General features: G+C 42.8%; 2 protein-coding genes across 6 annotated transcripts; one reads left to right on the top strand and one right to left on the bottom strand.

Moving 5' to 3' along the window:
• Positions 1-693: 693 nt before the first annotated feature.
• LOC108040881 (transient-receptor-potential-like protein) lies at positions 694-12759 on the top strand. 5 transcript variants are annotated; one of them, XM_017118543.2, is made up of 14 exons: positions 694-867; positions 2581-2769; positions 3062-3204; positions 5812-6049; positions 8199-8341; positions 8407-8779; positions 8848-9082; positions 9648-9921; positions 9981-10373; positions 10454-10649; positions 10711-10875; positions 11371-11593; positions 11650-11971; positions 12024-12759. In XM_017118543.2, the coding sequence occupies exons 2-14, from the start codon at positions 2740-2742 to the stop codon at positions 12631-12633; spliced, it is 3345 nt and encodes a 1114-aa protein (XP_016974032.1). In that variant the 5' UTR covers positions 694-867; positions 2581-2739; the 3' UTR covers positions 12634-12759. The 5 variants fall into 5 exon arrangements, with proteins under 5 accessions (XP_016974032.1, XP_016974033.1, XP_016974030.1 ...); XM_017118544.2 differs by having other exon boundaries at positions 694-1002; positions 11374-11593; XM_017118541.2 differs by having other exon boundaries at positions 694-1002.
• On the bottom strand, positions 4447-5444 carry LOC108040882. Its single transcript, XM_017118545.2, has 2 exons — positions 5210-5444; positions 4447-5144 (listed from the first exon to the last, which is right to left on the bottom strand). The coding sequence occupies exons 1-2, from the start codon at positions 5262-5264 to the stop codon at positions 4792-4794; spliced, it is 408 nt and encodes a 135-aa protein (XP_016974034.1). The 5' UTR covers positions 5265-5444; the 3' UTR covers positions 4447-4791.
• Positions 12760-13210: the final 451 nt, after the last annotated feature.

Here is a 13210-nt window from a genome sequence, read left to right as displayed (position 1 = left end):
CGTAGGTTAAGCCACAAAATTTGAACTAGAACTAAAAGAGATTGTAAATTAATAAAATAAGAAAATGATTTAAAACTTTATGTTTTTCCGCACTGCAGAAATAAAGTATTACCTGGACTGACTCAGAGTTATTAAAATATATTGAAAACGACAGGTAATCAATGTCAATCGTATTGCTGGCTGAACTGGAATTTACCAAATCAAATTAAGCACACTGCATTGGGCAGCATGAAAATATCCGCAAATGTGCAGCAATTTGTGGCAAGAAAAGAGCCCGAGCGAAGAGTGAGTGGCAAAACAATAGTTGTAGCTGGCACAGCACAAATCAAATCACGGCAAATTAGTTGTAATTCAATTGCCGACAGTCGCCGTCTGAATCGTGTCCCCAACCTTGTCTTCTTCTGCATGTTTGGGTCCTAATCCCCTTAGGGAACCTGGCGAAAACTTGTTGATACTGTATCTATTCGCCAAGGGACAGCCTTCGACCCCTCGCCATTCATACATATCATACACATATATATATATACATATATCCAGCGCCACTTGTAGGGACAACCTCCAGGTGTATCTATATCTATGCGCTGGCTGACAAATATTTGACGTTTTAGTCTAATTAAATTAGCCACAACGCGGCTCGGCCCTCGGGAAAGGTATAAATTTCTGCGCGTTAGTCGCAGCGTGTAAATTTCGCAGGTGCCACACGTTCGCGGTGCGTCGCGCGCTGTAACTCGGCGGGGTTTACCTTAAATGAAAAAAAAAACTAAAAACCAAAACCAAAAAAATTATATATAAAATATAAAAGAAAAAAATAAAATACAACATATTGTAGAGAATCAAGTGACTCCTCTGTCCGTTCGGTGCCTCAACGTATTGTTATAAAATATATACACATACAATTCATATTCTTAGTCCCTCACCTAAGCCGGTCACATGAAATTTCAACGTCCATTGTGCCACCGAGTTGAACAATTGCACACGTTTTTATGTGCCGGAATGCAAGAAGTACGTATCCGTACGGTTATAAGTGGCTTAAGTGCAGTCCGTGAGCCAGCTGAATTATGTAGTTATATCCTTCATTCATTGTGCTCCAGCTCCCATGATTGTGAAGTTTGCGACTGTGTGTGACTGTGTGTGCCGGGTTTTGTGGCCAGGTCTGTGACTAAAGGAGTTCTCGTTTAAACTTGACTGCCATCGTGATAAGCTCTTGGTTTTTATGTTCTGTATAAACTATTTGGAATTCGCTTCAGTTTTAATGAACTCCGGTTCTCTTGTGACAGTATTATGATACTTCGATTGCCTAAAATGAGGGGTGTACACGGAAAGAAATACTGTGAACTTATATTACAATTTACATTAAAGTCAAATTAACTGTTTGGAATTTTAATTAGATAAATTAGGTATTAGTCTATTATGCGGATGTGGTTTTATTTGGTGACAAATATATTTCAATTTCTTTACTCCAAAAAATCCATTTTCTCCAGTGCATTTGCTTCTGGCGAACAGCTATAAATCCATTAATAAACGCTTCCCATGAAGTGGGAGATAAAACCGAATTTATTGTGACATTTTTATGTCCGTCTGTACATTCACCTGTCCTCCGCACTTATATTTCTATTAAGTTAATTAAACAATGCACCATCGGCCGGCTACTGTGGCAGCCAGGACAACCTTTTGTCCGGAGCGGAAGTATTTTTTTATGGAACAACTCCCATGATGGGTTACCATTTTTTCTTGCCGCATATGCAAAGCACTTGCATTTTTTATGACCAGCCCAAACACTTTTAAATGCATCTGCAACATCCGCATCCGCAGGAGCATAAAGCCAGTTTAAAGCAAAAGCATGTAGACGGGATGCATTTTTTCTTTGCGGATTACCGAAAAAAATATTCTTAAATATTCATTTGGGCATTGTTCACACATGCGGAGAGGAGCAGCGAAAAAAATACAAATATTTGTAGTCGGGGTCGAGGGAAATATTGTGTGGCAAAGAATTGCTGAAAATTATTTCTAATGGGAAACCGATTGGCGGTGAGGTAAACAATCAAACGAGAACCCCAAATATTAATAAAAATTGCAGCTGGCAGTGGCTAATAAATGCATTTGGAAATGTTTTTCCCATTTAGAAAATGTAAATCAAAACAGAAAATGTGATTGAACAATAAGTAGTGAAATAAGTGCTGGCGAAAATGCCATTAGTGTTGCCTTTGAGTTTCGTGTGAAAAGTCAGGAAAATGTGAACACAATCCCTAATCAACTCACGAAATTTGCAAATACTTAAATCTTTCCCAGGCAGTTGGCTCTTAAAAAGGGCTTAGTCAGAGCTTGGCCAACGCAAAAAAATAAACATTATAAACAGCTTAAATATAAACTTTTTGCTGGCCGGAAACCAGAAACCATAAACCAAGTCAAAAACCAGCAAACACACACAGACACACACACAGACTCAGTGGGACATAACTATAAAAGCAAAATCAACTTGAAAGTTGCATTTGGCCCGGCTTAGTATTGGACTTTTTTGGCTTAGCCATTGTGTATATAAATATATATGTACTATACCTACTATATGTAAATATCGTGCAGTTTTCAATGCCTGTGTGCTAAGCCCTGCGACATGGCGCCGGAGTTCTGAATTCTGAGCTCTGAGTTGTGAACTCTGAACCCTGGACACAGTGCGAAGTACAGTACATGGAATATTAATTACTCTCGGCTTTCTGTTAAGTGAAGTGTATAAACCCCGGAATGGGTCGCAAAAAGAAGCTGCCAACGGGCGTAAGTAGAAAACCAGAGTCGATCAAGAACCAAAAAAAGAATGTGGCACCTCTCAAAGTAGCTGTCCCAGCATTAGCTTAAACGATGCTTACCTTAAACGCTGCCCTGCCATTTAGATGGAAGCCAGACAATCAGCCCAGCATCCTCCACTTTGCACTTAATTTTCTTGTATGTTTATTTTTTATTTATTTGCAATTCCGCAAACACGATTTCCCCGCCACACACTCGTGTAGGTACATGTGTGTGTGTGTGTGTGTTACCCGTACTCACCTGTCTGTTTAAAATATGCCAGGTATCGTCTGGCGGCAACGACTCCTCCGCCCCCAAATCGGTGGGCGGGTGCTGTGTGCCGCTGGGATTACCGGAACCTTTGCTCCTCGAGGAGAAGAAGTTCCTGCTGGCAGTCGAGCGCGGCGATATGCCGAATGTGCGCAGGTGAGTACCGCTTTTTACGTCCCCAATGCCGATTAAACAAATGCAGGGGATATCAGATCCCGAAAGATAAGGATACACTTGCAGAAAGAAATACTGAATTAGTTTCCCTGATCAATTGACAACTGGAAACTTGTAGTTTCACAATTTGCTTATTGGTTAAAAAAATTTTATTTTTACGAACTAATATTGCCTACTAAAATTCAAATAGAAGGTTTATCTTGTTATGATATTAAATAAATATGGCTTCATATTAAATATTGATAATTTAAAGATAAGCATTTTATATTTGATACAAATTTATAGAATGAGATATAAGTTTATTTTAGAAGAACTTTTCTAATATGTTTTACGTGCTTCTTTCAGAAAGCTTTCATTCTATATATTTTTTCTGCAATTTATAATGAACAAGTTTTTATTTATAGCTTAAAATAACAACTTGCTAATTATAAATCGCAGAATATTTATAAAGAAGGCTTCTCAAACATTTAAATATAGTTGTAGGAATTTACTGTACTTAACTTCTGGTTTAATAAGACAAAATCTTAAATTTAAAAACTAGTTTTTACCTTTTGTATTGTGTTAATCAATACCTATAACTTAAGAACTTATTTTTCCAAAATATTTAAATTACTCTTATTCAATTTCTGTGACTATATATATTCCTTCTTCTAATCCACAACTCCACGGTTTTCACGGGGTATCATGGTGGTTCCATTGGTGGCATCGCCAGGGGAAGCACAGGTGATGACTGGGTTGGGCCGCTCAGGTAGCGCAAATCCCTTTGGGAACCACCTTCGGATGTTTGTATGTGGAGCTGGTGGTGGTTTCAATTATTTGCACAGCCCACCAACGCCTGCGGGCCTCAAATGGTTACCTAACTCGTATCCTACATGCCACTTAATAAGCAATACGACGACTCACACCCCAGATACTTTACGCTCGTTTACGGCTTTACTTTAAAAATGTACAACTAATTTCGTTTGCTGGCAATGAATATGAGAAAAGGCACAGTCTTGAGGTGTCTCGATAAAGTTCATTTTTAAAACGCTTTATTTTACATTTTTAATATGGATTTAAATTATGCAAAGTATTTTTATTCAAACGCAGTCAAATAAACTTGTTTAAAACCTAGCTAGTTAATTTTTTAATTCAACCTGTTTAAAAATAGTGTAATAAAAATCTATATCATAATTGTATAAAAAATCCCTCTACATTAAAACCCCCCAAAAATCAAAGATTAAGTTTTGCTTGACATGCCTGTATGTCGTTTATGAACAATTCTTTATTGTTTTCATCTGTTTGGCGAAATGGTAACAACAAGTAAATGTGTGGTGTGCGGTGTCCTTGTTCCTGTTGTGGTTCCCTTTTCGGTTTGGAGGCATGCATGGTGTCGCCACAGACTCGCATCTTGTGTGGAATGTGGTGAGGCTGTTACTGGTACTGATACTGGTACTGATACGGATACTGGTGCTAATCCTAAAGCTGGAGCTAAGTGATTCTACCTGGAAGTACGAGGACTGGCGATGCGATGTGGGTGGGAATGGGAATGTGGCGGCGATGGCGATGGTTCTGGCGATCGGGGAACACCTAAAAGTTGATAAAACGGTACGGATTGTAGCTTTTCATCTCGTCCAGGGTGTAGCGATATCGGATGCCCTTCGAGGGCTCCTCCTCCGATCCGTTCGAGTCGTCCTCCTCCTCGCGGATCTCGTTCATCCGCTCCACCCGGATGCCCTTCATCTGGCAGGCGCGGCGATACAGCTGCTCCTCGCGATCCATGTAGAACTGGCACGACACGGCGTGGTGCGGAATGGTCGGCGAATGGACCATCGAATTGGCCCCAAATGGACCGCCTCCTTGAGGTGCCCCATAGGCCGCCGCCGGGGCAAACCAGTTGTTGGCCAGTCCGCCACCGGCCATCAGCTTCACCGTTTGGGTCTCTATTGGATTTGTTTAGAATTGTAGTGTATCTCCATTGCACTCCTCCCCAAAACAAAATGCTCACCCTTGTTCTTCTGGGCCATTTTGATGACCAAACTTTGACCCTCGGCGGCTTCCATTTGGAGAGGCGTTGGGAACTTACGAATAATTTAATCGCCTAATGTTGGGAGTGGTGTGTAATCACTGTAATCGCGTCTTGAAAAGCCGATTCCGTATCTTCTTTGAATTTTGTACAACAATTTATGTTGACGAACGATCGTAAAATGAAAGATTTTCTCCTATATTGGCTGGCAGATGACAACAAATTATGACAGTCCACTTCCAGGGTAACTAGATTCCGATTAATCGCCTAGCAGTGTTGGAAAAATAAGTATATACATAACCTAAGTTGGAGTTTTTTCTTTTCATTTCTGGCTTTTCTGCCAGCTGGACAAACAGAATCGATATGAGTTCCTTTTTTTGGCACCCGATTGATTGGCAAAGTTTTTTGTTGGCCGCGGCCGCGATGTAATTAGAAACTTTGGGTTCAACTTTTGACTTGACAGAGGAAATTGGGAACGGGGGAAACTCCACCCCAAAAATAACAAAAAGGAAAAGTTATTGCGGAGCTCGCTCCAATTAGCAGCAATGCCACCCCCTTTATTAAGTAAATTCCAATAATTGCAGGATCCTGCAGAAGGCGCTGCGCCATCAGCACATCAACATCAACTGCATGGACCCCTTGGGCCGTCGGGCCCTCACCCTGGCGATAGACAACGAGAACCTGGAGATGGTCGAGCTGCTCGTCATCATGGGGGTGGAGACCAAGGACGCCCTGCTCCATGCCATCAATGCGGAGTTCGTCGAGGCTGTGGAGCTCCTGCTCGAGCACGAGGAGCTCATCTACAAGGAGGGCGAGCAATACGTAAGTCAAACGAAGGCACTGGGAGAAAATATTTGGCATGAGTGTCAATTGAAATTCGGGAGGAGGTAGGAAAATGCGTCCAGGATTTTACCCTTCAAAACTTACTATCCATTCCAACTTCTCTGATCATTTATTAACATATATTGAAATTGGAAATTGTGTTAGTGCTATATTGTTTGTGTTATTTTTTCTCTTTTTTGTTTTCCGTTAATAATTACAAAATTAATTAAAGATTTGGACCACTTTGTTGTTTTATACAGGAAGCCTTTGATTTAGTTTATTTTAGTTACGACTAGATATTAAGAACAGGACTGAAATGAAAATGGAAATGTATTTACAGAAAAGATTTACCTTGCTAAAAGTTCTAATAATAAAATTTCAAAGTAAAGCCAAAATGTATACCAAATAATATAAACTTTATTAATTTATTAGCTTAGAAGTCATATTCATTGTTATCATTCAAAATGACATGATTTATTTTTCTGTTAAATACCCTAGTCATTGTTTTTGGCAAGTAGAAGCCCAGTTATTTTTTCTCACTGTGTGTCCTTTGTTTTGTCTGCTGTGCTCAGCTAATTTGTGGCCCACATTATCGTCCGTGGGCGGTTTAGGCCGGGTAAGTTGAAGCTAACACGATTTTAATCAGTTTCCGTGTGAGGGGCTCTGGGTGTTTGGAGTGGGGGGGGGGGGGGGTGCCACCCATCGGGATCATCTTCGCCATTGGGCACGTACTCGCAGCATCTCAACTCTCGAGTGATTGGGAGTGTGCGATAAGCGGCCAACGACCAAGGACCCCTCCACCCCCAGGACATCCAGTATGGGAGTACCTCCCCTGTATAAGGTTTACGCTTATTGCAAATAAAGTCGTCTGGGCCTCTGTCGGGCTCATATTTATGCACACAGGCACGCTTCATTAGGCAGCCATTGAGCGCTGTTGGAGCGTGAAAATTACTATTGTAGCGCATATGCAATAAAACGTTTAACAGGCTTAATAACATCCACAAGCGATGAAGACAACGCACTTGGAGTGGGACTTCGAACAGTCCTAGAAATGTTTCGGGTCCTTTTTGGGGCCGTCGGCCGCCGAGATTGATAAACAGTAGCTCTGTCAAGATAGCAAATGCGAAAAGTATGAAGAATAATATCGGAATAAGTAAAAATGTATTGATATATTATATTACGCACTATGTGAAGTAAATTCTTTTAATCCACTCACAATTCTTAACTTAAAGTAAAAAGTACATAACAACAATAACGGAAGCTTACTTTAGCAATTCGAAATTTTATAAACCTTGCAGTTAATTGATTGGGAGCTTAATAAGGAGGTATGGAATTCCAACATTTTTCCATTAATTTGATAAAAACACTGAAACTGTTATTTTATAATTTTGGTCAAAAAATATTAATTTTGAGAGGCTTTTTTGTTATAACTTCGCCAAAATAAGGAGCACAGCCAAAAGAAAGACTGTTTTGTGCAGCTAAGGACCTATACTATTAATTCCAGGTCGATTTGGAAAAATTTATTTTTTGACCGATTTCCGCATTTTTTATAAGGGGTTACATTGTCATTTTTGGCGAAAAACCGAACAAATTAAAAATTTTGAGCTGTGGATGCCATTCGATTGGAAATTTTATAACGAATTCAACAGGGTATGCCATTCCAACATGTGACCATTATTTCCGAGGGTTTTCATCGAAAAACTGAGAAAAAAGTTAATTTTTCCGGATCTCCGGATTTCAGCATTGTTGACGAAAAATAGACCAATATAAAATTTTTGAGCTGTAAATGCCACTCGATAGGAAATTTTATAATGAATTAAACGAGGTATAACATTCCAACATTGGACCATTATTTCCCAGAGTTTTGATTAAAAAACCGAGAAAAAAGTGGATTTTTCCGGATTTTCGGATTTCCGCATTTTTTATAAGGGGTTACATTATCATTTTTGCGAAAAATCGACCAAAATTAAATTTTTGAGCTGTAAATGCCACTCGATAGGAAATTTTATAATGAATTCAACGAGGTATGACATTCCAACAATGGGCCATTATTTCCCAGAGTTTTGATTAAAAAACCGAAATAAAAATTGTTTTTTCCTGATTTCGGCATTTTTCATAAGGGAATTTACCTTTACCTTTCTTCCCCTAGAGTTGGCAAAAGGTGGACATCAATACAGCGATGTTTGCGCCGGATGTCACACCTTTAATGCTGGCCGCCCACAAGAATAACTTTGAGATACTGCGAATTCTGTTGGATCGCGGAGCAGCAGTGCCCGTGCCACATGATATACGGTACGCTAAAAAGATATGTAATATACCCACCGATATTTAACCCAAGTAAATATAATCCCCGGCAGTTGCGGTTGTGAGGAGTGTGTCCGCCTGACCGCGGAGGACTCTCTGAGGCACTCCCTGTCCAGAGTGAACATCTACCGGGCGCTGTGCAGTCCCTCGCTGATCTGCCTCACCTCCAACGACCCCATCCTCACCGCCTTCCAGTTGTCCTGGGAACTGAGGAACCTGGCCCTCACCGAGCAGGAGTGCAAGGCGGAGTACATGGACCTGCGGAGGCAGTGCCAGAAGTTTGCCGTGGACCTGCTGGATCAGACGCGGACCTCCAACGAGCTGGCCATCATCCTGAACTATGATCCGCAGATGTCGAGCTATGAGCCGGGTGACCGGATGAGTTTGACCCGCCTGGTGCAGGCCATTTCCTACAAGCAGAAGAAGGTATTTCCAGAATGTGCCTTTGCCCCGTTTCCTGCCTGCTAAAATAACCCATTTTCCCCCGCTGGCAGTTCGTTGCGCACTCGAACATCCAACAATTACTGTCCTCGATTTGGTATGACGGGCTCCCCGGATTCCGGCGCAAGAGCATTGTTGACAAAGTCATCTGCATCGGCCAGGTGGCCGTCCTCTTCCCAGTCTACTGCCTCATCTACATGTGCGCCCCGAATTGCCGGACGGGCCAATTGATGCGAAAGCCCTTTATGAAATTCCTGATCCATGCCTCCTCCTATTTGTTCTTCCTGTGTGAGTATGTCGACTGTGGTGCCCAGAGCAAACTACACGGGCTCGATTTAAGGGGGTCGAGGTGCTCGGTCAGATGCGATAGATAGGTACCCTCGGGGGGATTACAATTTACCATTATGTTTTTATGATTTTTAAAATAAAACAAATATGCAAAGGCAGCCAAATACTTTAGATATTTAAAATGGATTCCTTAAAGTACTTAAAATACATTTTTGTCGCTTGTTCATAAATGTATATGAACTGTATCTAATAAAACAACATAGAAGCCGAACAAAATAAAACAATAGTAAGCTTTAAGTATTAATATATTATTGACTAGTTAATTATTTAATTTTCATAAAGTTTTATACACCTGAACCTATAATACCTTTAGGCATTATAAAATTAAACTCAAAGTAAAATAGGTACAGACTATGCTGACATCAATTGCCATGAAAGACTTCCAGAACTGCAGGGAATGAATAACTTTTCTTGGGGATGCTTTTTCGTTCGAAAAAGACATCCCTATCCAGCACCTTTTATGATAACATTCCAAGCTGTGGAGTCATTGTTGTTTGCTTTGCAGTCATCTTGATTCTGGTATCGCAGCGGGCAGACGATGACTTTGTGCGCATCTTCGGAACGGCGAGGATGAAAAAGGAGCTGGTGGAGCAGGAGCTGCGTCAGCGTGGCCAGGCGCCCACCAAGCTGGAGCTCATCGTGGTGCTCTACGTGATTGGCTTCGTGTGGGAGGAGGTGCAGGAGATATTTGCCGTGGGCATGAAGAGCTATTTGCGTAACATGTGGAACTTCATCGACTTCCTGCGCAACAGTCTCTATGTGAGTGTGATGTGTTTGAGGTGAGTTGGGATGGGTATTCTGTGACAACAAGGTAGTCACTTCCATTTCTACTTTCCAGAGCCTTTGCCTACATCCAACAGGCCACGGAAATAGCCAAGGATCCGCAAATGGCCTATATACCCCGCGAAAAGTGGCACGACTTTGATCCCCAACTAATTGCCGAAGGACTCTTCGCGGCGGCCAATGTCTTCTCCGCGTTGAAGCTGGTCCATCTGTTCAGCATTAATCCGCATCTGGGTCCGCTGCAGATCTCCCTGGGCCGTATGGTCATCGACATAGTGAAGTTCTTCTTCATCTACACCCTGGTGCTGTTCGCCTTCGCCTGCGGACTCAACCAGCTGCTCTGGTACTTTGCCGCTTTGGAGAAGAGCAAATGTTATGTCCTTCCCGGTGGGGAGGCGGATTGGGGTTCGCACGGGGAGTCCTGCATGAAGTGGCGCCGCTTTGGCAAGTAAGTCCAGTCAGCAGGCCAATTATCCTGCGGCCAGCTGCCCACTCATTGCGCTAATTCAATGTCCTTGTCCCGCGCAGCCTGTTCGAGTCCTCGCAGTCGCTGTTTTGGGCCAGCTTCGGGATGGTCGGGCTGGATGACTTCGAGCTGAGTGGCATCAAGTCGTATACGCGATTCTGGGGACTGCTCATGTTCGGCTCGTACAGCGTCATCAACGTGATTGTGCTGCTTAATCTGCTCATCGCCATGATGTCCAATTCGTATGCCATGATTGATGTAAGTTTGCATTTCCCTGTCTGTTTGGGGTTAGGCTAAGGTAAGAGGATTGTTTTTGCAGGAGCACTCGGACACCGAGTGGAAGTTCGCCCGCACCAAGCTGTGGATGAGTTACTTCGAGGACAGCGCCACCCTGCCGCCGCCCTTCAACGTCCTGCCCTCCGTCAAGTGGCTCATCAGGGTGTTCCGCAAGTCCAGCAAGACCATCGATCGCCAGCGCTCTAAGGTGAGTCTGAGGAGATCCTATCCCGTATGATAGCCCGAAAAAAATAGGAAATAAAAACACTTCGACTATATAATATTTACTGAAAAAAATAAATTCAAGAATTGTTGTACCAAAAATAATGATAAAGTTACTGCTAACTTGAAACTTAATGTATACTCTTCGATTTTCTTTCCTTTTGAAAATCAACAAAATAAGTAAAGCCAAGATCGGAATTATTTTAGTTAAAAGAAGAATTGTAAATTTTTTTTTTTATTTAACGTTAGTTTAATAACTTAATAACTGACAATTTTAAAGTTTTTTTATTGTGGTCTAAAAACTGGAACATGTTGGGAATAGACCAACAAAAGTGTTATGAAAATATAGCATACTAAAACTATATATTTCTTTAGGTTTTCTTTAGGTTTGTTAAGGGTGTTATTTTCAATTGTAAAAATCACTTATCATACAATAAAAATTACCAATGGAGGGACTAAACCTAACTGCTTTCGATTTCAGCAGAAACGACAGGAACAGGAGCAATTCAGCAAGTATGACAACATAATGCGCTCCCTGGTATGGCGATATGTGGCCGCCATGCATCGCAAGTTCGAGGATAATCCTGTATCGGAGGACGATATTAACGAGGTGAAGAGTGACATCAACACGATGCGTTACGAAATGCTGGAGATCTTCGAGAACAGCGGCATGGATGTCTCCTCGGCCAACAAAAAGGAGAGGCGTAAGAGCAGGTTTATTCCCAATCATTTATGGCTTTCACAATACCCAATTTTTTAGAGCGACGTCCTCGGCGAATAAAAGTCTGGGAACGGCGGCTGATGAAGGGCTTCCAAGTGGCGCCGATGCAAAGCAGCTGCGAGAATGTCAACGGCCCGGGAGAAATGCGTGAGATCAAGGTGGAGTCCATACCCTCGAAGCCGGAGAAGGAGTCCGCCAGGGAGCGGTTCCAGCGGGTGGCCCGCACCGTCCTGCTGCAGTCCACCGCCCACAAGTGGAACATGGTGCTCCGTGCTGCCCAGGACTCCCAAATAGGTCGCAGCACCAAGAACGAGCGCAAGAACCTCCAGAATCTGGGCAGGGCCATCGAGGAGGCCAAGAGGTATGGACTCCAAATCATGGCTAAAATCTCTTTAAATCTTCCCCTATCCCAGGCTTATAATGCTCAATCCGGGCTGTTCCTCCGGTCGGGAGTCGCCCATTCGAATCGAGTTCGAGGACGAGAAGACGAGCACTTTGCTGGAGCTGCTCAACCAAATCAGTGCGGAGATTAGCGACAGTGAAAGACCTAAGGTGAAACCCATCTGGCGACCGCCAATTAAGTCCGTGCCCGCTCGGGCAATGGCAGCCAATAATGTGAGATCCCTCACGGCTCCCGAGCTAAAGATCGGCAGGAAATCCTCACCAGCTCCCACTCCGGGTCCCACTCCTGGCCGTAGTGCACTGAGGAACCGGGAGCTGCAGTTGTGCCCCAGCAAACTAATAGCAAACTCAACTACTGCTAGTGCTCCTCCCAAGAAATCAGCACCTTTAGCCCCAGTTGTTGCTCCTCCATCCACCTTTAAGGGCACATCAACCACCCGCACACCCTTCTCCGTTGAGAGTAGCAATCGTACCTCAGATGGTGTGCCATCCGGCAATTCCAGCTTCGACATCCACGTGGTCGATCTGGACGAGAAGCGCGGACAGGTGGCCAGGGATAATGTGTCCGATATCAGCTCCATCGCCAGCACGAGTCCCCAGCGACCAAAGCATCGAAACTAAATGTGATTGTGGCATGGACACGGGTGATAAGTCTCCACTTGATGCCTTCCAAGTAGCGATATTCTTGTACCTAACTATTAACAAGGAATAAATTATTTAGGCAAATTAAATATGAGGTGATTGTCAGTTCGGCTTAACTTATGGGAATCTCATTTCCAAATGCTTCCCCCAAAAAATACCATTTACTTAGAGCCAATGAAGCATCCTTAGAAATGAAGGACCCTCCGGGTTTTAACTTTTTTTCTCCGGTGAAAGCGTGCGTGAATTTGTAAGCCGGAAGCATCAAAGCCAATTGAGACACAAACATAAACAAGTCATCGGATAAACGCTGCTTTTAGGGGCCGAAAAGAGAAAGAATTATAAATTCGATTTGATGTCATATCAATTGATTTTGGGGCACATCTTTTTGCCGCTTGGCCTGGCATTCGTTCCATTGCCGCTGACAAGTCTCGTAACCTCGAAGGGATCTACTACACTGTATATAAGGAGGGGGGGGGGGGTTGGAGGTCCTTGGCCAAGTTGACTGCGGCTGGCATTTGATTTTGATGACGCGTGGCACTTTGAAATTTATGCGCCA

This window comes from Drosophila rhopaloa, unplaced genomic scaffold (assembly GCF_018152115.1).
Source record: "Drosophila rhopaloa isolate 14029-0021.01 unplaced genomic scaffold, ASM1815211v1 contig_115, whole genome shotgun sequence".
In the NCBI taxonomy this organism is placed as follows: domain Eukaryota; kingdom Metazoa; phylum Arthropoda; class Insecta; order Diptera; family Drosophilidae; genus Drosophila; species Drosophila rhopaloa.
This window is presented reverse-complemented; position numbering and strand designations above follow the sequence as displayed.

Bases quoted from the DNA above. Each gene is read 5' to 3' on its own strand.
- LOC108040881 (XM_017118539.2), top strand. From the start codon at position 931: ATGAAATTTCAACGTCCATTGTGCCACCGAGTTGAACAATTGCACACG. The intron at 9,922-9,980 runs GTGAGTTGGGAT...TCTACTTTCCAG, and splicing joins GTGAGTGTGATGTGTTTGAG to AGCCTTTGCCTACATCCAAC. The intron at 11,594-11,649 runs GTAAGAGCAGGT...CCAATTTTTTAG, and splicing joins GGCCAACAAAAAGGAGAGGC to AGCGACGTCCTCGGCGAATA.
- LOC108040882 (XM_017118545.2), bottom strand. From the start codon at position 5,264: ATGGAAGCCGCCGAGGGTCAAAGTTTGGTCATCAAAATGGCCCAGAAG. The intron at 5,145-5,209 runs GTGAGCATTTTG...CAAATCCAATAG, and splicing joins AATGGCCCAGAAGAACAAGG to AGACCCAAACGGTGAAGCTG.